Raw genomic sequence first — 22741 nt, forward strand, 5'->3', positions numbered from 1 at the left:
TCTCTTCCTCTTCTTTTTCGAGTCAAGCCTTCCGTTCTACTTGTCGCTCGCCGTTCGCCGTCTTGGAAATCTCAAGTCCTCGCTTCCACCTTGCGCGACTCGTGATACCCAGATACCAAGGCACACGACACATGTTTTCGTGACGAGATTTCAACAACGCTATAGAGAGGCCACTCCACACACTGGCCCTCCCTAGACCTTACGAGCGACGCAGCCATGCCTTCCACCAACGACGAGAATAAGAAGAAGGTCGAAAGCGGAAGCGGCACCAGCTTGAAGGACAAGCTCAAGGCGCCGTTCCAGAAACTCGAGGAGAAGCTCGAGGGCACCCACCTGCATGATGCGAAGATCCACATCACCCACAAGAAGCACCAAATTGGCAAATTCGCCAACCTCGTAAGTTCCGGCTGCCCGTCTTGAAAGCCTGGGCATTGCGCGTCCCCAGAGCTTGGTTGAGCTTGTCTCTGTCCCCACGAGCTTGCTTGCAGCACACCATGACGACCGGCTTACCTGTTCCAGTTCAACCGCAACCACCGCCACGACGAGGAGCACGAACAAGCCACCGACGACAAGCGCCAGAAGATCCGCGACGAACACCGATATGATTCATTCTTTCCCGAACGCGACGGCAATATCATTAAGTGGTATGTCGATGGCCGCGACTACTTCTGGGCCGTGTCGGAGGCTCTCGAGGCTGCTCAAGAGACCATCTACATCTGTGATTGGTGGCTGTCCCCTGAGCTCTTCCTGCGCCGTCCCCCGCATGACAACCAGCAATGGAGGCTGGATCAGGTCCTGAAACGACGCGCCGAGGCTGGTGTCAAGATCTACGTTACCGTCTATCGTGAAGTGGAGGCGGCCCTGACATGCAACTCGGCCCACACAAAGCACGCACTCCACGGCCTGTGTCCCGAGGGTTCGCCAGGCTATGGCAACATTAAGGTCATGCGACACCCAGACCACAACGTGTTGGAAAATGCAGCCGATATGACTCTGTACTGGGCTCACCACGAGAAATTCATCGTCATTGACTACCGCATGGCTTTCATCGGCGGGTTGGACCTCTGCTTCGGCCGCTGGGATACGCAGACCCACGCGCTAGCCGATGTGCATCCCGAGGGTGTAAAAAATGAAGTGTGGCCTGGCCAGGATTTCAACAACAACCGTGTGATGGACTTCAAGAATGTTGACGACTGGAAGCAGAACGAGCTGAGCAAGACACGCTACGGCCGAATGCCGTGGCACGATGTCTCCATGGGTGTCATTGGACCTTGTGTTTACGACATTGCGGAGCACTTTGTCCTGCGGTGGAACTTCATCAAGCGCGATAAGTACAAACGTGACGACCGATACGACTGGATCCAGCTGGCTGGACGGACGGGCGAGGATGAGGATCTCGTAGGAGTGCAACGGCCTAAGCACCCGGTTGGTGAATACCTCATGCACCCTCTGACACCTCTCGAGACGAAGAACCTTGAGAATCGTGGTACTGTTCATGCGCAGATCGTGCGATCCAGCGACGATTGGTCCTCGGGTATTCTGCTGGACCACTCGATCCAGAACGCCTACTCGAAGACGATTCTCGAGGCTGAGCATTACGTCTACATCGAGAACCAGTTCTTCATCACGGCCACCGGAGAGCACCAATCCCCGGTCCACAACACGATTGGCCTCGCCATTGTTCAGGCTGTGCTTCGAGCGGCGGAGGAGAAGCGCAAGTTCCGTATCATTGTCTGTCTTCCTGCGATCCCTGGATTCGCAGGCGACCTCCGTGACGAGGCGGCCATGGGTACCCGAGCCATTATGGACTACCAATACAAATCAATCTGTCGCGGCGAGCACTCGATCTTCGAACAGATCAAGGCTAAGGGCGTGAACCCTCGGGAGTACATCTTCTTCTTCAACCTCCGTTCCTACGACCGTCTAGTCACGACTCCAGCGCTTCTAGAGCAGGAGAAGAAGACGGGCGTTTCGTATCAGCAGGTGCAGCGTGCTGAGGCCGAGGAGATCATGGCCGAAGGTATCCACGGTGCCGTGGACCCGACTGGCCACGGAGAGCGAGACGAGCACATGGGCAGCGCGCAAGATCAAGACCCCAACTTGGCGACACCCGAAGTGGAGAAGGCTCTCGATGCGAAGCAGCGATTTGAGGCGGCCATGCCCGAGGGTAAGCTGACAGCCGCACCGTCCTTAGCGCATCATGCCATGGCTGGCAACGAGCGATCACTTTTGGACGAGCCTTGGGACGATGAGGATCTCGAGACCGAGATCCAGAACTGGGTGCAGGAGGAATTGTACATCCACTCGAAACTGCTCATCGCCGACGATCGGATCGTCATTTGCGGATCAAGCAACCTCAACGACCGTTCGCAGCTAGGTCTTCACGACAGTGAGCTCAGCATTGTCATGAAAGACAGGGCACAGTTCACAAGCACGATGAATGGTCAGCCATTTGAAGCTGGCGTACATGCGGGCACGCTGCGACGGTATCTGTGGCGCGAGCACCTGGCCTGCTACCCGCACAGGGTCTCGACGAAACAGGCCTCCAGAACGCGCAGCCGCCCAGTGAGAAGTCGCCAAACGATCCTTTCGACCGGATGAGAGCTGGACATTGTGCCGATCCGCTGAGCGATGACCTTGGGAATGTGGACGTCGCAGGCAACGAAGTAACACGGACATTTACCGGCATGTGTTCCACGCGGACCCTGACGATCACAGTAAGTTGCGCTCCCTTGATGCTGGGGTTTTAGCGACGGATACTGACATTGGTGACAGTCAAAAACTTTGATGACTACGATCGGTACCTGCCGCCGAAGGGTATCAAATCCGGCCATGTCTACGACTTGTTCATGCCGGCAGAGGATGCGCGGAAGAAGATCGCGCAGATCAAAGGCCACCTGGTGTGGTTCCCGCTGGAGTTCCTCAGGGATGCGGAGATGGCCGAGACAGGATTGCAGGTGAACCAGTTCACTGAGAGTATTTATACCTAGATTATGCGCTTTATGTGGGTTGATGGGGGAATGCATCATGGTGAGTTGCATATGGGACGCCTCAGGTGGTGTGGTGGCGGCACCGCGATGGGCTTCATGACTGGCGTGTTTGGTGTTTTGGGGATCCTGTTTTCCATACCTTCTGCTTAAGTATTGGTATTGTTTCAACAAGCAGTGTCCCACTGACCCATCTGCGTGCTTCGCGTACTTTGATACGAATCTAGCGGTACCAACCCCGGCCATGGGGCGCACTTTGCGAGCCTGCCGACCAGCTCGGGCGTCGTTCGCAGACTGCACATTGCCGACGAGACCATGGACACGGTCTTGCCCTCGCTGGGCGAGGAGCCTAGACTTCCACTCGCGAGTCTCGAGACCCTGACCCATCTGGAACTGTGTTTGTCGGCGTGTGCGGAAATCCTCGAAGAGATCGACTACAATGCCATGCTCCGACTTTTGGCCACGGCGGCCAATCTGACGCACTTGACAGTTCGTTTTGAGCGCAGCGCGCGCCACTGGTGGGACCTAGGCTCGTTCCCGCACTTTCCGAGCGTGGTATCCATTGACTTTACCGGCGTCGTGGACGAGGCGGATGACTTTGTGGTCTCTCTGCGTAAACACGCCAGGGCACGACGGCGCGTGCGTCTCAAGGGGTGTTTCCTCGCCCCTGAGACGCTTCGTGATCCGGCAGCCATCCCGGATCTGCGTCTCAATCGATTTATCGTACTGCCCTGCAAGGGGGGCAATAAATGAGCTGACAGCTCAGGTGATACTGAGGGCTCGATTCTTCGCCACTGACCAACGTGGGAGATAGGCTACGTAATACGAACACATCCAGCCACCTTTGACGCAGAAGGCTGGGGCCACAGCTGCCGTCTGCGACTCCCGAGGAGGCTTTGGCTGGCGATAGCAAAGGCCAGCGACTCAGAGCCTTGGACCAAGACGCGGGCGACAAATGCCTCCACCAGGGCATGGGAGCAACGCTGGTAGACTTTTGCAAGGGTGAAGAGCTCGCTGCTTCGGGATTCAGGGGTGTTGTCACGAACGGTGGTACGCAAGCATCGTGTTGAATATCCAGCTAGACTGATATACTGCAGTAAAATGAATTACGTAGGTTCATTTGATACGCATGACTTGGAAAGGGTGACTACTCTCGAGCCATGATGTTGGACACTCACACATGTCAACAGGCAAGTCCAACTAGGAGACCGCGAACACGATCAGCGATAGAAGCGAGCTAGTCTTCCAGGATCCGGCAGAAAAAAAAAAGGTTGTTTATTCGAGTTGAGTATCAAAATATTAAGAATTTTTGATCAATGGGGTTTGATCGAAAGCGCAACCTGCAAATGTGCAAAAATGTAGTCCTACCGAGGATTGAACTCGGGACCTTTGCATATCATACTAGCGTGACCAGTAGGTATAACTATGTGGGGGTTAGCGGTGGCCTGTGACGGGGTAAAAGGGCTAAACTGACGAGCAACGTGATAACCACTACACCACAGGACTTTGGAAGTCGCCAACCGAACAGACTGGCTGTCCTATGGACTCCACTCCCCAATCCATCAACCAAAACTTTCCATTCACACCCGCCCATCTGCTTCTCAGGGCGTATACAAGGATCGAGATCCTTTCTTCAGCTACCTACTTCAGCCTGGATTGTTTTAATATTTTTTCAGAGCATAGTAATGGCGTTCCAGGAGATTTGGCACCATGGCTGTCTTTGCCGTCGATTTCGAGGATGGGACAATGCAGTGCCGAACTTGTGCACGCTGACAAGTTGTCTCAGGGTCATTGCTGTCAGAGTCCTGACAATATGCTGCAATCTACAAACGGCCATAGCACCTCCATCACAGAATGTAAACTGCCGAGCAGCGGTACAGGCGTGACGTGGCCATGCCCATGTCGAACCATCGCGGTCCTGTAGGGCTGTGAGGGCCCTGACGGTGCAGCGGGTAGGCGCCCCCTGACGAGTGCGCCTCCACTGCCGGCGGCCCCTGAACCGCCTGAACCGGGCTACTGTCGGCACTACACTTTGTGTGGCGTTCAAGGCTGCCAGAACGCAGCTTGTAAGCAAACCTGCCGTTGGCATCTCATTTGAAGCGTCCAACATCTACCATGGCCAGTTCCAGCACGGCTTGTGCATATCAATTGTTTTTACCGGCACTGTCATACAGCCGAGGGCAATCATTCGTCAGTGGCACCTGTCCGCACAAGACTTGTCTTGCCAAATCCCCAGTCCACCAGGTAGCGCCGAGCAAGGAAAATAACCTTCAACAGCCGCGATAGGAGGCGCCGAACCCCTTCACAGTGAAGCCAGCTATGCCAGAAGAAGCGCCTGGTACAACACTACCAGTGGTTGTAACTTTGATGCCTCGCAGCGTGCTTCTCGCGCTTCTCGCATCTACAGCAGCGCCCTCTGGTAATAGTGTGATCTGGCGGGGTCGACTTGGCAACCCCAGGTCCCCCCTGGCAGGTCCCCCAGCCTGCGAACAGCAAGGCCGGAGCATGCCGCTGGAAACTGGGACACCGCCGAGGGCCGCGCCCGATAAGCGGCGATAAGACCTAGAGGCACCACCAGCCAAGCTGAGTGGAGGTCTGTCAAAAAGGGTCATCCCCTCAAGCTTGTGATGAACGTCACACACACACCGTGGTGAGATGAACAAAGCTCTCAGAATCCGGCATCACGTCAGCATAGGGGCTTATCCTCGAACCTGACATCGAGGTTGTATTTGAGATCGTGGTCAGCTGATCGTCTTCCTGCCTTTTCAACTTCGACCTTGCAACACCACGCAACCCTTGTCTCAAAATGGCGGCCAACCAGAATCACGAATACACGGAGTGCAGCGTGCCTGCAGCAGCAATGGATCAGTACTTGGCGCAGCGCCAGCAGATGATCGACAAGGAGCATTCACTCAGGCATGGTGCGTGATCTCTGCATCTTCCACTCGTTTGGACGGTGCTGACACGAGACAGACCAAGCCTTCCGACAGAGGGCATCGCCTCTGGCCAAGAGGGCGGCGTGCATTGTACAGAATGTACGAGAGCGCGAGCTGAGAACAGTCTGGAAGCACGAGACGCGCCATGACATCTTTGGCGGCATGTCCTTCACTCGTGCGCGCGACACAATCCATCAGACGACCCTGTGGAAGATTGTACAAAGGCTGCCCAAGGGCTCCCTGCTCCATGCACATTTCGAAGCCATGGTCGACAGTAAGTGATCTCAGGGGATCACATCCACCAGAGGAGCAAACATGTTGACACACCCGGACAGTGCCGTGGCTCCTCGACGAGGCGTTCAAGTATCCTGGCCTCGCCATCTTCTCAGACAAACCCCTTGTCGACGAATCTGCCCGCGCGTCGGCATTCATCGAGTTTCAATACGTGCCAGATCTCGCCTCTGAAGTGGAACATCAACTTTTCGAGGCCGACTACGTCCCTGGTTCCTACGTCCCGCTCCGGCAGGCGGCTCGCGACTTTCCCGGCGGCGACGCAGCCTTCAAGGCCTACCTTCTTTCCCGCATCACCATCACCGATGAGGAGTCAACAGAATACCACTCCGGCATCGACGACGTGTGGCGAAAGTTTGCGTCAATCTTCCCCGTCCTTAACGGCATCGTCTTTTACGAGCCCATCTTCCGCACCATGCTGCGACGAACCCTCGAGCACCTCCTCCTCGACGGCATCCAGTACATTGACCTCAGAATCGCCTTCCTCTTCAAGTGGACGAGGCAGTCAGGCGAGCCGGGCAATCTTGAAGATCTCATCAGCACGTTCCAGGACGTTCTCGCGTCGTTCCAAGCCGCGCCAGAAGGCCACAAGCTCTGGGGCGGCAGGATCATCTGGACAACGCTGCGCAGCATGCCGCCCGCCGAAATCGAGACGTCGATGAAGCAGTGCATGGACCTGAAGAAGAAGTACCCCGACGTCATCGCCGGCTTCGACCTCGTCGGCCAGGAGGGCCTCGGCCACACGCTGCTGCACCACCTGCCCCAGCTGCTCTGGTTCCGCGCCGAGTGCGACCGCCAGGGCCTCGACCTGCCGTTCTTCTTCCACGCGGGCGAGGTGCTCGGCGACGGCGACGAGCACGACATGAACGTCGTCGACGCCGTGCTGCTCGGCACGAAGCGCATCGGCCACGGCTACTCGCTGCACAAGCACCCGGAGACGATGAGGCAGGTGCGCGAGCGGGACATCTGCGTCGAGGTCTGCCCCATCAGCAACGAGACGCTGCGCCTCAACGCGAGCATCATGGGCCATCCGCTGCCCGCCATGCTGGCGCATGGTGTGCCGACCGTGCTCGCCAATGACGATCCCGGCGTGCTCGGCCACGGCGTCACGGGGTCGAGCCACGACTTTTATCAGGTCATTCAGGCCTTCCAGAATGTCGGCCTCGAAGGCCTCGGCGATATCGCCGAGACGAGCGTCTGGTTTTCGGCCTTCCACGATGGCCAGGGCGGTCCGGAAGCCATCGGCTACGAGCAGGGCTCGCCTGGTGGAATGAGGCGCAGGTGTGTGGATGACTGGCGGAGGCAGTGGGAGGAATTCTGTTCATGGATTGTGGCTGAGTATGGAGAAGAGTGGGAGAACACAAACAGGTGAGGCGACTAGATACTCGCCAGGAAACCAATTCTTCGTGTATTACTACTGTGGGTACTGCAACAGTGATGACAGCGTGCTGCCATTCTTCGTGTGTCTCGGGGTTGGTTAAGGATGGAACGTTGACCATGTCGCGTCCCCTACGTTCACGGTCATGGCCACACTTTGAAGAGAGCGAGCATGTCAGGAGAATTGCCATCGCGGAATCAAGCATATCAAATATTGCCAAGTGCCATATACCGGCTGCTCAAGTCAACCTTGTTTCATTAAACCGATTTCCATAGTCACTTATTCGACAACACGCCGTGTTGCAGCATCACACATGTTCCATCCAAAAAGGGTATCTTACTCCTCACACAGCATTCTTCTCCGAGGCGCTGTGCTCAACGTACTCATCTACAAGGCCGACATCAGCACGCGCCTGCTGGAGGATAATGGCGTCCTCAGCCCCCGTGCGGCTCCCGAAGATCTTGTCCATCTCTTCCAGCGTCACACCCTTCGTCTCGGGCAGGCAGAACCAAACCCAAATGATGCCACCGCCGAGGAAGACCGCAAAGAAGATGTACGTTCCCCACCCCCAGCCGGCGAACATGGCGGGCACATAAAACGCCACGGCAAAGTTGTTGAGCCAGTTGCTCGATGCGCCAATAGACACGCCCTTGGAGCGGATGGACAGGGGAAAGATCTCGGAGATGAGAACCCACGAGCAAGGTCCCCAGGTAGCACCAAAGGCGCCGACGTAGATCCACACAAAGACAACGGCGACCCAGCCGGCCACAGGGTTGCTGGCCCACTTGTCGTTGAACTTGGCGTCGATAATGCCGGGGATGACCATGGCGATCCACATGACGATCGAACCGACAATGAGCATTGGCTTGCGACCGACCTTGTCGATGAGTGGCATGGCGGGAATGGTCGAGATGAGGAAGATGACGCCCGTCACACCGCTTGCGAGGAGAGCCAGGGTCCCGCCAGTCAGGCCGAGGCTCTGGAAAACATCCGCAGAGTAGTAAATGATGGCATCGATGCCGCTGTGAATGGTCAGCACTGAATTCTTGGAATTGTTGTTAGACCTGATGCTCTTACCTCCATTGCTGGAAGAACATGACGAGCCATGCCGTGGCGACTCGCTTGAAGTGGTCCCAGTTCCGCAGGATCTGCCAGTACTGTGCCATCTCCCTGCGAAGCACGTTGGTGTTCTTCTCGGCGAGACCCGGGAAGTTCTTCTGAAAAACGCGCTGCTCGAATAGAACTTCAGCCTGAATTTCCTTCAGCTCCGTCTGAACAAGCTCATCGCTCTCGGGTAGGTTGCGAAGGTAGGAGAGAGTCTTGAGAGCCTCTTCGTCGCGGCCCTGCTTGGCGAGCCAGCGAGGAGAGAAAGGAAGCCACCAGATACCGACGGCCAAGAGGACAGCGGGAACTCCCTGGATGTACGAAGGGAGGCGCCACGCGAGATCAGTCTGACCTTCGCCAATTCCGCCAATGTAGTTGCTGCCATAGCCAACCCAAAACGAGAGCATGATGCCGAGAATGGTGCAAAACTGGTAGAACGACACGATGAAACCACGGAGCTCAGGAGCAGAGAGCTCAGCATTATAAAGGGGTCTGCAATCGGTCAGCAGTCGAACGCGTCGATCATACTACATTCATCACTTACCCAACACCGCTGAAGGTTCCGACGCCGATACCGGTAAAGAAACGGCCGGCATATAGCATCTCGGGCTTGTGGAAGGACGCCCCCGTGTAGAGGAAGCTACCAAGGATGACCCAAAGACAGGCCGAAAACATGGTGTACTTGCGGGAAAAGACCTCGCCAAAGATTCCAGCTGTCACAGAGCCGAGAATACCCCCAAGTTGAAGGACAGAGGTCAACCAGCCCTTGGCGCTGGACGATTCAACAACAGTGGGGAAGTTGTCAATGAATCGCGTCATGACAAAGGATTGCCCGAGAACACCCTGCTGATAACCATATTCAAAGCCTCCAAAGCTAAGACGTCAAGTCAGCACGTTGATCTTGCCACCGGATCAAAAGCTATTGTGCCACGTGTGAAGATTCGGGCGAGATCCACCACGCCTGAGAAAGGACATACGATGCGAATAGAGCAATGACGATAATCTTGGGATTGCTTTTGAGTGTCTTCCAGCGGTTCTCGAAAGCGAGCTCAGTACGCTCCTGAGCCGCAGTCTTGGGCGCGTTGCTGATGACAGCCATGCTTGCCTATGTTGCGATGATAGGGGCCAAGGCGAGGATGGCGCTGCTGACGAGGTAGCAGTGATGGGAAGAATGTGTTGCTTGAAGGCGAGGGAGGCAGCCGGATCTCGAGTCCAGATGAGCAACTTCTGGCTTTATACATTTCTGCTGTCGAGATTTGCTCCCTTCCCGCCTAACCCAACGGTGTTTCGTCCGCACCATGAATTGGCCTGGCGCCTGATGGTGGCCCGGCATTAGGTAACTTTGCTCCACCACGGGTGAAAATTGTCTTCCCCGTGGTGCTCCAGATGCTCCACGGTTCCCCAAAACGTGGAGTTGCCCACCCAAACCCAAGGTTAACATCCCATGGTGCTTGTCCGATCCCCGCGACATTTCCTGATGTTTGACCAATAACGGGGTATGGAGGGGTGCAGTGAATGACACTGCAACCCAAAGAACCTCGATCTGGGCAGGGATGGGTCGGGACGCCTTGTGGTGCTCGTAGGGGAAGTCTGTAGCCTACGATGCCGAGCAAAATTGCAATAGCCTATTGCTGCCAAGCGAAGCTAGCTTTTCTTAAATGTGCAGGGATGCCTGCCCAACATACTCGCAGAGTCGTGAACCAGTAGCCTAATATGTCCTAATCAGGCTAGCTCGTGTCATCGGCAGTCAGATCAAGGCTGCGGTGATCGAATCTAGGCCATAGCGCTTGCGAGTCTCGACATCCCGGCAACCAACATCAGTGACAAGGGCGCATACTCGTCGATCTGTGGGTGATGTGAGAGGCGGGGCTCACGCAGGATGGAAACAACCATGGAGCGACCAGTCCTGCATGGAGATGAGAGACGCACGGCCTCAATAATCAAAATCAATGTCGTGGTCCTCTCGAAATGCCTGCCAGATGCCGTTGAGGCTCGCGGTCTCTCGTTGTAGATCCACCCCAGCGTCTCGAGAAATGCGCTGCAGGCACTCTTTGACGGCAAGTTGCTGAGCCAGGTGCGTCATCTCCTCCGCAATCAGCAGCAAGGCACCGATGATGATAGGATCCCATTGCTCTCTGTAGGTATTCCATACGGCGTTGCCGGCGATCTTCTCCGAGTGCCAGCTCCGCGATTCAAACGGTCGCCGAGGCCTGATAGCCGCCGACAGGCCAGGTCTCGACTTCAAGAGTAGTAGGCACGCCAGATGCATGTTGGTGTTGCTCTGCAGGGAGATTGGACTGCTGTATATTGACACGGGGAAGCCCGGGTCGTCTGTGTTCAGGGCTGCTGCTTCGAGCGCCGTCGTCTCGAGGATGGGAACCGCGTCTTGGGGCCGTGTTTGGTACCAGTGGGTACAGACGGCCCAGTACGCAGACCATGCGGACTCGAAATCAGTCGATGCGTCTGGGGTCTGGCCGACGAGTGGGTCTGTGTGTTCAGCGGGAAATACAGACGGTCTGCTATTGACGAGGTCTATGCATCTAGCGAGATGGCAGATGCTGGCAGTATGCACGTGCTCGGGCGACGAGCTGGATGCAGCCAAGGATTGACGGCGGCGAACCCAGGATAGAAGATTTTCTGAGAGAGGCCTGCTGGTGCGGATGGAGTTTGCTAGCTCTGACGAATATGCTCCATTAGTACGTTTCGCCACGCGACAACCCCGGGAGGTTCTCGTCACCAAGACTCTGGGTTGATCTTACCTATCTTGATCTGAAAACGGGCCAGTGATTCGAGGGGCTCCTTGTCGCTGTGCAAGAAAAGATCAGACGGTTCGATTTGAGGATGGCGCACCATATGATTCGGCCACCGGGAGGGCGGCCTGCCAAAGAAACCTCCCAGTGTCACCAAAGAGAGTGCAACATGGGCCACTGATGCGTCCTGCGTCGAAAGCTCGTCCAGTAACTCTCGTTCCTTTTCGCTCGTATACATGTCCGCCGGAGGGTACAGTGAGGGGAACATGGATCGACTCTCGACGACCAGTGCGATGGCTCGCACAATGACATCCTCTCTCTGGGCCAGCTCCAGGACATCGACGGCAAAAGTGGACCGCGGTGCGCTTGAATCGACAATTGGAGCAATGTCGTACCGAAAGCTACGGAGGATGTCAGCACGCTCCGCAGATTGCGCAGCAGTTGTATTCGTGAACGCATGAGTCGTTCCCACGTGGGCCGGCGTGAAGACTTGGCGGGCAGAGGCAGCGCCTGGCGACATGCTGTCCGAGGTGGAGACATTGTCAACGTGGACGCGGCCATGGCGTCTTGCAACTGGCTTTCGCGTTGCTGTCTCGCCGACAGATGCCGACGATGGGGAGGATCCGCGTCTTGGGGTCGGCAATGGTGGCTCTGATGATTCGTGTCTGGCAGGATGACCCAGATGTCCGCTGGGCGTCCTACGGGCAACGTCTGCACGTCGGCGACCCAGGTCAATGGCTTGTAGAGGCAGGTCACATTCCTCTCCTGGCAGCTGCCACATGAAGGCTTCTTTTCGTCACCTGAGGTGAAGATAAGGTCAGTTAGCGATGGGAAACAAATGGCGGCGCATATGAGGGGTCGCGTCGGTTGTATCCGAGTTATGGATGACGACGGAAGCTTACATTTCCGGTGTCGCTTTCGACAAGGGATGCACCCCCTACGCGAGCGTCGTCTGATTTCTGGAGGAGCTCCTGTGATAGACGCTGCAGTCTTGTTGGATGGATCCGCTGCAGACATGGCTGGTGCAAGCGGATGAGGTGTCTGGGAGTGAGAGGCGATGTTGCTCTGTGATAGCCTACGCTGAAGTTCCGAGGATGAGATTTGTCCGGGGCAGTGAGAATCCTGTGGGGCACTCAGGGAGGGCAGAGGGGAACGAGCCCGGCAGGAGCCGACCTGCCCTGGAAGCCGAGAAACAGAGGGCCTGGGGTCAGTGAGATGTTTTGGCGCCAGTGACTAATTAGCGCTAGCGCTAGGGGCCTTCCATCTCTATCCAGGCACCCTACTATCTTACCTTCGTTAGGGAGGCCTGGACACCTGGATTGCCCAACATACCCGCCGCCAGTCTGCCTGCTGACATTGCTACCACTTTTCGGCTACCACTTCAGCTTTCCACCGCGAGCAATCATTATCGCCAAGTTCCATGATCCATCGCGTCTAGCATCAAGACTCACCATCACTTTCCTTCTCATGACGACGTCAGATGAGATGGACGGCTTGTCTGCCGACCCACGGTTCCTCGAATTACAAGAGCAACTGAGGGACGCTGTCTTCACTGGATTATCCACGCTGAGTCCGAGCCGCTGGGCGACTCCAGAACCCCAAGCGACCCCCGCTGCCACCCACGACAACAGCGAACAGCCGCGGAAGAATCGACGTCTGGACTACGCCAGCACCAGCATTCCTCAGGTCCGCCTAATAAACTACCTCCGCAACTGGGTCACTGAATGTGCACCGTACCTGGACAAATTCGATGAGGCCCGGCATTTTCAGATACAGGTGCCCATCCTGGCACAGAAATCACCGGCACTCTTCTACGCGATTCTTGCCTTCTCAGCCCGCCAAATGGAGAGACGGAACCCCTCGTTGCCTGAGAGCTACGACAGCCTGGAGCTTTACCAGCAGAGCATCTTGGCATTGGGCCCCAGCCTGCAGGCGAAGGATCCAAGCATCCTTGTGACCGCATGTATCCTTGCGGTCTTCGAGCTGATGGCTGGCAGCTCCAAGGACTGGCGTCGACATCTAGAAGGTTGCGCTGGACTCTTCGAGTTCTTTGGAGTCAACGGCTTCTCGGGCGGCCTTCCTCAGGCCGTGTTCTGGTGCTATGCTCGGATGGAGGTTTGCGGCGAGATTATCTCCTCCGGAACTGAGACAACCATGCTGCCGCTCGACAGATGGATCCCCAGGCCGGACAACGCCGCGAACCATGGGTCGCCCGAGGAGTCTGGACATGCTGCCGACACCTACGTTGAGGAGCTCTTCTGGCAGCACAGTCGAGGTTCCTGCGACATGTACGCCAACTGGGCTCTGTATCTCTGCGCCGAAGTGTGCAACCTGCGATATCGACTCGTCCGATACCTTGGTCTCGGAGAACAAGACGAGTCCGATAACAGACCATTCACCAAGCGATGGGAACAGCTCTGGTTCAGGCTGCAAAGGTGGTACGACCGGCGTCCTCGTCCCATGATGCCCATCATAGACGCCAAAGCAAAGACGGCAGAGGGCCATCTTTTCCCCACGATTCTCTTCTCTCACTGGGCCGCCATATCGAGCAACCAACTCTATCATGCCGCCTGCATCCTCATGCTCGAGATGCGCCGCTCGAACAGCGTCACGCCCGAGTTCTCCGCTGTGTGGCATGCTCGCCGAATCTGCGGCATATCGGGCTCGAACCCGCACCTCGGCAGCTTGATCAACGCTATCCAACCTCTTTACTTGGCCGGCAAGATCTTCACGCACGTCTCCGAGCGTCGTGAGGTCGCCAGAATTCTTCTTCATATCGACCAGGCTACCGGTTGGGGCGCGCTCTGGCGATTGAGAGATCTGGATGCCGAGTGGGGCTACGAACCCGACGAGATGTTGAACATGGTGAGAGGTGGTGCGACCTCCCCCACAGCCGTCGCGTAACAGGTACCGATACGGTATGGCGCATCTTGATTGTTGGTGTGGTCGCCAGTCGCATCGCCCACCGCAAAGCTGGAGCCTCAAGTAGGCTAACGGCCCCACAAGGAGTCCAGCATTTCGTGAATTACATCGGTCGTCACGCCCCAGCAAGAAGGCTTGGTGACACAGGTTTAGTGATATCCAACGCACATTATTAAAAAGAGCATTTCTCTCACAAGGAATAGCCCTTCATCTCGGATCCTCAAGATCGGTTCTTCGAAACACCACCAGAGTCGCCAATTCGACAGAGCGACACCACTACAGACTGTCATCCTGCATTCAACACTCGTCACATACATCACCCACGATGAGCGCCCGCCGACCCGTCATCCACGTCTTGGGATCGTTGAACTTGGACCAAGTCTCCTATGTCTCCCATCACCCACATCCAGGCGAGACCATGACGGCCTCGGGCTTCGAATCAGGCTGCGGAGGCAAGGGGGCAAACCAAGCCGTCGCTTGTGCCAAGTTGTCACGAAGTAGGACTCTTGAAGACCCCAGTGTTGATGTTTTCATGATCGGGGCTGTAGGAGGAGATAGCGCCGGGTCCGGGCTCATCGAGAGTCTTGACTCGTGCGGAGTGGACACCAGCATGGTTCGGGTCAATGCCTCTGGCGGCGAAGACTCTCAAACCGGCATCGCCATCATCATCATCGATGAATCGGACGGCCAAAACAGGATCATTTTGTCTCCCGGCGCGAACCGCTCCGTTGGTTTTGACCACGTCCAGCAATCTGTTAGCCTCAAGCCAGACCTCCTGATTCTTCAGATGGAAGTTCCCGCGCCCACTGTTCTCGAAAGCATCCAGGCTGCCAAGGCTGCGAAGGTTCCTGTTCTTCTGAACCAGGCGCCTGCCATTTCATTGCCGGCTGAGGCATATCAGGGATTGGATCATCTGATTCTGAATGAAACCGAGGCTGCGCTCGTCGCTGACGTGGCGGAATCTGAGCTCGAAGATCCCTCGTCACTGGCTACCGTTGCTGATCAACTCTTGCAAAAGGGCGTCAAAAACGTTATTCTTACACTAGGTGCCCGCGGTGTGTTTTATGCTTGTGAAAGTGGCGAGAGGCGGCTGGTGCCGGCCCTCAAGGTCGATGCCATAGATACGACGGCGGCTGGGGACACGTTCATCGGAGCTTACGCTGTGGCTTTTGCAGAGGAAACTTCACGAGGTGAGGATTTCGAGATCGAGGACGCTGTTGCGCGAGCTATCAGGGGATCGAGCATCACTGTCTCTCGTCGGGGAGCTCAGACGTCAATCCCCTGGAGGAACGAGTTGAAGGGATTGGAGTTTAAATACCAAGAACTCGAACTCTGATAAAAGTGTTAGATCAAGTACGGATCACACTATATTGCATTCAGTCCCTGAAAGATTTCGCCCACAGCTGGGCCTTGGGTGCCTAAATTTGGCCTCAGTACATACACTGGCCACCGCCTGCCAGGATAGCTTAGCTTATATCTAGGCAGGTACCAGCTCAGCTCATAAATGCCGGCGGGTATGTGTCAGAGCGTTGTTTAGAGCAGAGTGAAGGGGTCTTCCACAGGGTCCGCAGGTAGTTAGAATATAGGTATGGGATAGGAATACATCTGAATCCTGGCCCTCCGCAGCCTATATATACGTTCTCTTGTGACCCTTAGCCCCTGGCCTGACAGTATGTCTGTGGGAAATCGGAAACGGAGAGGCATCTTTGATTTACTGTCCGCTATGTCCTTTGTCAATTAGCGACCTGTATTTTCTGCCACTCGGCTGGCGCTCATACAAAGTATTGAGGCCAAGTTTGGACACTAAAGTGGTGAATCAATTCTTCTCCCTTCTGACATGACATTGTCCCATACTTTGTTCGAAGGCTTTGGTCCGCAGCTGCAGTCGTGTTCCGATAACTTCATACCGTCCCTTACACTGAGTCAGCAGCATGTATTAGTCGGAACCTTTTTCCTCGCTAGAATCAATCATGCTTATGGGGCTAGAAATTGAAAGATGACTTTCGCAATGAGGGACATTATGGACCTGAGACCATGTGAGTTTGAGGCACCAAATCCATTCTCTGCGCCATCTTTGCTATCAATGTCTTAGACGTGCTGGGCCACTAATAACTGCAGGCAATCTTCTATACGTCCCGGAGATGGTGGATGGGGTGGCACTACGTCGTTGTGCTGTGTCAGACATTAATGACAGTTGTTCCTGACTCCTATCTACTCCAATGTCATATTAGACATGCGAGATCTCAAAGTAAGTACAGGAAACCACAGATTTAAATCAGAGAAGCTCAACACAGTACGTTGATCATCGAGGCAACTACAAAATTGATCAACGCATCTAACTAAACAACGAGCGATTGCAATTCTTTGAAAAGCAAGCGAACGACAGCTGCTAACATGTGGCGTCTTCCTGGACAGAGATTCCGAATCATTCAATCATGCAGTGACCGATCTTAGTGCTTTGCTTATTGGGCTGCGGTGTCATAACTACCTTGCGCCATGGCCACGAGTATCCCCATCCAGAGTTGGATCTTTTTTTAAATTTGGGACTCTTCATCTTCTACTTGTCCTAGAGTACTTGTCACATCACCAACAAATTGGACAGAAGACCCGAGGATTATCGGACCCCACTCTCTTTTCATCCCACAACGCCCCATGTCGGCCCCACCCACGACATGGTCATTTCTACTATCGCCAAGCACAAAACATGGAATTTAATCAAAAACATACAACATCGGGGATTCGCTGGTGGTCACCCACCCAACTACTAGTCCAACCCTTACTGGCTTATCTATGGGAGAGCGGACGGGATCCCGAGTTTTCCAGTAGGTATGGTCGTATGTGGTAGTTGCACTCCCTTTGTCTGAATATAATGCATTCAATCATGCCTCAGATCGTGAGAGGACTAAGGAAGTTCATGTGAGTACAAGGCTATTCGCCTTCAGTGAACTGCTAAAAAAGAAAATGAGCAGAGATCTATCTATTTGAAACCGAGGAGTTTAGTCTTAGTATGACCAAGTATCCTATAACCTATATACCGCTGTAATAATGAGGTATCGCGCCGCTACCTTTCGCTACCTTCCTTAGTACCTAGAGTGCTATTGCTACGACCTGGCAGCTTCCAACGCGGAACACTGTCAGAGAGATAGGTTTGCTGCTAGCAGAAGCTTAGGTTGTGATTCTGAGACAAGGTGGTGTTGTGACGCGTTGCGCACTCATTACAATGAATACAAGGTAAGACTTGGATTGATCACTGTCGTGAGAAAGAATGTATTTGCAATTCCAGAATGTCCTTCCTCATAAACTCGTTCATCATGTCCCTGTGGTGTTGGTTAGGGAGTCCATGTTGGATGGCTCACTGTTGGTTGTTGGCGATCCATGATACTAGGATCACGGTATGTTATCTGGTGAACCAAATCCCTGGCTTACTGTTAGGTCCTGGGTGAGCCCCCCAGGCTCACCTGTCGATCTTTTACCTGTTGACCCCATTTCGGCCGAGTGAACAGAGTCTTCCTGTTCGGAACGGCCTGGCCCCAAATACCTTGTCTGGGCCGCCAGGTTCGTATGCAGCCCGATAATTCTGGGTTTTCTCGCCCGAGATGACCTCTCAAGTAGTAGGGTCAGTCCTGCGGATTTCTTGCAGTGCACACAAGAAAGCAGGGAGGTGTTCCTGGCAGAAAACCTGTACTCTTAAATGGAAAGGCTGAGTCGGAAAAAAAGGCACAAAGTGACTTGGCTTCGCGTAAGGATGCTCAGCCCTGCCAGCCCAATCTTTCTGGCGCGCACGCTCGCGCGATTCCCTTGATCTCCTGTGCCATACACCTGCACAGAGTGCTCGGCTCGGGACAACTACGAGGTTTGGCTCGTGAGCAATAACGTTGGAATCATCATCCGAGACTTTTCTTGCTGTTTTCACAGTCCCTCTTCGCGATTCCCAGTGTGTGCCCTCTCTCGCCTTCTTTTGAGTTATTACCATCGACATTCTCCCGCTACGATGAAGCCCTCTTCTTCGATAGCTTTAGCTCTTTCACATTCTGCTTCACTATATTTAATGTTTAACCTCCGTATTTGTTCATTCGCTTTCTTGATATCACCGTGGGTTACCTCGTCAAGCTTTCTGTAAGTTTGGTAAAATTCATACTTACGTGATATTTCTCCTTGGTTCATTCTCTTATTCAGCTTCCTTCGCTTCATTTACCGGGCTGCACAACGGCGGACGCCTTAGGAGCCTTGCAACGAGTGACGGATTGCGACTGTTGATCTTTTGGGGATCTATCAACAAGTAGAGTGATCGACTATCTTCTTGACCGTGAGCCGACGGCCCTCCTTGTAAACAGTCTTTTGTAATGCTTGCCCCCTATTTCTTCGTAAATCCTCTGCCAGACAACATCTGCCCCGCCACCACCTCGTAGTCCATCAACGGTCTCAACAGTGGATGCTGGACGTTCAAGTTCGAGGCCCATCAGAAGGTTCGGGTCCGACCCATCTGTTCGTGCTGCTCGCTGCAACGGAACGGATAATTATTTGACAATTCCCCATTGCTTTTTAGTCGTTTCCCGGCCGCGGTAAAACTAGATCCAGAGCCGATTCTCTCCCGCGGGCCTTTTGCCGAAAATTCGAGTCTAAGCGAAAATTCTCAACTTTGCCGAAAATACAAAGCCTGGACCACCAAGAGCGGCCATTTTTCCACGAACGATCCGGCCCCCCACAGTCCTGCCTTCATAAACCTTCATCGCCAAGAAACACTTAAAGCACATTTCGGGTCACCTGCACATGGGATCCTTCGACTCCGTCAAAGCTATGATCCGAAGGATGGTCTGAGGTGACTTATCGCCAGCCAAGTTCATCCACCGCATCTGAGCGATTCAGGCACCTCAAATATCTTCTTTCTGCGTAGGAAGCAGGCAAGGGTGTAATGTGATATCACAAAGAGCAGAAATAAGGCTCCGACGATTCTCCACCGGAATTTTAAGGTATCGCGTGTCACTGGAGTCATGTCATCCAACATGGAGTCATGACTCGTTAAAAAGCCCACCACCCTCGTTACTCGACACCGGCCCCATGGGGAGGTTGAACCGGCGGTGGGAACCAGACATCATTTAAGTGGACCGAGAACGTCAGTCAGTAAGGTAGGCGGGTTAGTTCGACCTATCCATTACGATGTCCGTGTCTGGAATGACGCTGAACGGGGTTCAAAATAGCGATCCCTGCATTTTATTTCTCCTGTGCAACTTTCACCATGGGTAGATTTTGGGAATTCTATAATGATACCCCATGGGCCGATTCTGTATGATATTGTAACTCCATAGGGGACCAGGATTCGTCTACTAGGTACATTTTGGCTTCACCTTCGTGGCTACCTTCAAGATGACGCCTAGAGGCACTAGAGAGGCTTGTCAACACACAAAGATGCAGAAGCTAAGGCGTTCCAATGCCTTGAAAACGTTGAGCCGAGCTCGCGATGTGGCCTTTCGTATCGAAGCCGAGAATATCGTATCATGAAAGGGCCGATTGTTCAGCATACCTTTGGATTTGGGTTGGCAGATTCTCCGCAACATTTCGGACATTGGCCTTGGCGGTTGGGCCCAAGGGTCTGGCACACCTCACGCAAGCGAGATCCGGAAACCCTATAGTCATGCTCTAGCGCTTTGGTCCACCGTTGTGTCGGTCCGAATGCGCTTCTGGTCAACGAAGCGAGTGAATGTTTACTATTTCCTGATGGCCCTGTGTAATGCGGTAATGATGGGGTTGATAACATCGGCGGTGGTTCGGAGTGAGTTACTGCCCGCCGGCTTGGCAAAGAACTCCGCAGCTAAGAGGAGGGGAAACATTTCCCTGAGGCGATCCAGGCTACTGAATTAGGAGTAATGAAGATTATATAAAGTGCGGGTGTAAGGCCTGCAAATAAACCTTGAAAATACTCTAGCAATTTGTAACTTGTCTACAACCTTCCACTACTTCATTAAGTCGGGTTCGATTCAGCTCGGCAAACATGAGATTATCAATCTCTGACTGGGCCCTTGTCCTTCTGCTTACCTCCGATGCGGCCCAGGCCGGTCGAGGAAGCAGGCCCTCAAATGTTCATAGGGATGAATTCCCGTACAGAAACAAAAAGCCATCTGTCAACCAGCGAGTTGACGATCTCTTGTCACGCATGACTATCGAAGAAAAAGCTGGTCAAATGTACCACGCTCGCGCTCTTCTGAGCCCGAGCGGCGAGGCCAACACAGGCAGCATGATCAAGAACCAATGCATCACCCATTTTGTGTACCAAGGTGGTGTGAATGATGTCGACGCTTTTATAGACTGGTTCAATGAGAGGCAGCAACAAGCTCATGACACCCGACTCGGAATTCCAGTCACCTTCTCAACCGATCCTCAACACGGTTGGACGCAAGACAGTGCAACCGCCAACATGGGACTTTCCTTTTCGCGCTGGACTGAGCCGATGGGTCTTGCAGCAATGCGGAGCCCTGAAACGGCTCGCGTCTACGCCGACGTGGTCCGCCAGGAGCTTGCTGCGGTGGGAATTCGCCAGATTCTCTACCCTCAAGTTGATCTCGCCACCGAACCTCGATGGGGAAGGACTGGTCTCACCTTCGGAGAAGATGCCAACTTGACAACGGCCATGGTGCTCCCTATGTTGGAGGGCTTCAGAGGCAAGGGCAAAGTTGCAGACTCTGTCATCGCTACTGTGAAGCACTTCCCCGGTGCTGGCCCCATGGAGAATGGCGCAGATGCCCATTTCCCTTGGGGTAAGAATACCACCTGGCCTGGTAGCAACCTCGACCAGCATCTTCAACCCTTCAAGGCAGCCATTGATGCAGGAGCTCCACAGATTATGCCATACTACTCCAGGCCCAGAATCGATCGATGGGAGCCCATTGGCTTTGCTTTTAACAAGCCAGTTATCACTGGGCTTCTGAAGCAGGAACTTGGCTTTGAGGGTATTATCCTGACGGACTTTGGCATTTTGTCCATTGCTCCTTGGGGTCTGGAAGATAAGACACCGTTAGAGAGAACTTGGTACGCTGTGGAGGCCGGAGTTGACATTATTGGAGGGGAATCAAGCACCGAACACCTTATCAAGCTGGTCAAGGACGGCAATGTTACAGAGTCTCGCATCGATTATTCCGTCCGCAAGCTGCTGAAGCAAAAGTTCGAACTGGGCCTCTTCGACAAACCTTTTGCCGACAAAAAGGAAGCTGCTGGTATCGTGGGGAACGAAGAGTTCAGGCGTCTAGGCAACTCTACGCAGCGAGATTCGTTGACTCTTTTGACAAACAAGAACGACATTCTGCCACTGCCTCGCTCGGCTCAAAAGGCCAAGATTTATGCCGAAGGAATCCCCCCTGAGATTCTTGAAAGTCGTGGCCTAACAGCAGTCAGCGACCCGAAGAATGCTGACTTTGCATTCCTTCGCCTGGCATCACCCGCCGGTCCCCCTGATCCCGCCTGGCCTGCGTCCTACGCCATCAATAATGGGTCGCTTGAGTTCACCCCCGAAGAGCAGAAGCGCCAGGCAGCCATATACGAGGCGGTTCCGACCATCGTGGATATTAAGATGAATCGTCCAGCCGTCATCCCGGAGATTGCCGACAAAGCAGCCGCACTCTTTGCGAGCTACGGGAGTAGCCCAGATGCGTTCCTTGACGTGGTGTTCCGGGTCAAGGGTGCTGAGCCCAAAGGAAAGCTACCCTTTGACATGGCATCCTCCGATCAAGCCGTTGATGACTCTTTCGAGGATCTGCCATTTGACACCAAGGATGCTGTTTTCAGATTTGGTCATGGATTGAGGTACAACGTTCCAGCCTGTATTCCCGGCCCCAAGCCTGTAAATAAAAAAGCACAGAGCCACAGGCAATGATGTAGACAGCAAGTAGCACGGTGATAATTTCAACATCGTGAGACTTTCAGTGGGTGAGCCGAGACTTGCAGTATTTCGTGTAGGTGGTCGTTATCGGCATATAACATCAAGGCCTTACAACCACGAGATATGTGGCAACAGTGCAGTCTTACTTCAACAACCTTATATGGACTTCAAAGAGCCGAGCACCCTACATGAATCTGTTTCGACAACAGAGATCAGCTACAGTCCAACGAACCACTACGACACCTTGGCAACGGAGGTGTACCCTGCTCACCTGCCGACTTTTGTCGCCTCAGAACACCAGCATACCAGCTGGAAGTTTAACTAAAGGATTTGATCGACGGCGTTAGGGCGTATTTCGGACATGTCGAGTTCTTGGGTCAGGAGCAATGCCCAGCTCCTCGTTGAGACTTTGCAACATCCGAGGTCGTATCCTGCCATTGGTAAAGAGACTACACAATGACGCACAAAGAGAAAACGGTCCGAGTGCGGTGTATCTCCCGACA

At 54.2% G+C, this 22741-nt stretch overlaps 7 protein-coding genes and 1 non-coding gene across 8 annotated transcripts; 5 read left to right on the forward strand and 3 right to left on the reverse strand.

Moving 5' to 3' along the window:
• Positions 1–216: 216 nt before the first annotated feature.
• Positions 217–3740, forward strand: VDBG_08411 (phospholipase D p2; the record flags this gene model as incomplete). Its single annotated transcript, XM_003001320.1, has 4 exons — positions 217–396; positions 520–2389; positions 2776–2965; positions 3215–3740. The coding sequence occupies 4 exons, from the start codon at positions 217–219 to the stop codon at positions 3738–3740; spliced, it is 2766 nt and encodes a 921-aa protein (XP_003001366.1).
• Positions 3741–4346: 606 nt separating this feature from the next.
• On the reverse strand, positions 4347–4493 carry VDBG_15181. The gene has a single exon. It is a non-coding gene; the product is annotated as a tRNA-Sec (tRNA).
• Positions 4494–5793: 1300 nt separating this feature from the next.
• Positions 5794–7586, forward strand: VDBG_08412 (conserved hypothetical protein; the record flags this gene model as incomplete). Its single annotated transcript, XM_003001321.1, has 3 exons — positions 5794–5908; positions 5961–6197; positions 6259–7586. The coding sequence occupies 3 exons, from the start codon at positions 5794–5796 to the stop codon at positions 7584–7586; spliced, it is 1680 nt and encodes a 559-aa protein (XP_003001367.1).
• A 349-nt stretch (positions 7587–7935) lies between these two features.
• On the reverse strand, positions 7936–9795 carry VDBG_08413 (quinate permease; the record flags this gene model as incomplete). Its single annotated transcript, XM_003001322.1, has 4 exons — positions 7936–8614; positions 8670–9188; positions 9241–9570; positions 9674–9795. 4 exons carry the CDS (start codon positions 9793–9795, stop codon positions 7936–7938), a joined length of 1650 nt encoding a protein of 549 aa, XP_003001368.1.
• An 834-nt stretch (positions 9796–10629) lies between these two features.
• Positions 10630–12227, reverse strand: VDBG_08414 (conserved hypothetical protein; the record flags this gene model as incomplete). The annotated part of the gene is made up of 2 exons (XM_003001323.1): positions 10630–11372; positions 11456–12227. The coding sequence occupies 2 exons, from the start codon at positions 12225–12227 to the stop codon at positions 10630–10632; spliced, it is 1515 nt and encodes a 504-aa protein (XP_003001369.1).
• A 217-nt stretch (positions 12228–12444) lies between these two features.
• On the forward strand, positions 12445–14350 carry VDBG_08415 (C6 zinc finger domain-containing protein; the record flags this gene model as incomplete). The annotated part of the gene is made up of 2 exons (XM_003001324.1): positions 12445–12652; positions 12747–14350. 2 exons carry the CDS (start codon positions 12445–12447, stop codon positions 14348–14350), a joined length of 1812 nt encoding a protein of 603 aa, XP_003001370.1.
• Positions 14351–14786: 436 nt separating this feature from the next.
• On the forward strand, positions 14787–15704 carry VDBG_08416 (ribokinase; the record flags this gene model as incomplete). Its single annotated transcript, XM_003001325.1, has 1 exon — positions 14787–15704. One exon carries the CDS (start codon positions 14787–14789, stop codon positions 15702–15704), a length of 918 nt encoding a protein of 305 aa, XP_003001371.1.
• A 4653-nt stretch (positions 15705–20357) lies between these two features.
• VDBG_08417 (periplasmic beta-glucosidase/beta-xylosidase) lies at positions 20358–22232 on the forward strand (the record flags this gene model as incomplete). The annotated part of the gene is made up of 1 exon (XM_003001326.1): positions 20358–22232. One exon carries the CDS (start codon positions 20358–20360, stop codon positions 22230–22232), a length of 1875 nt encoding a protein of 624 aa, XP_003001372.1.
• Between the last annotated feature and the right edge of the window lie 509 nt (positions 22233–22741).

This window comes from Verticillium alfalfae, genomic scaffold (assembly GCF_000150825.1).
Source record: "Verticillium alfalfae VaMs.102 supercont1.12 genomic scaffold, whole genome shotgun sequence".
NCBI classification, from domain to species: Eukaryota; Fungi; Ascomycota; class Sordariomycetes; order Glomerellales; family Plectosphaerellaceae; genus Verticillium; species Verticillium alfalfae.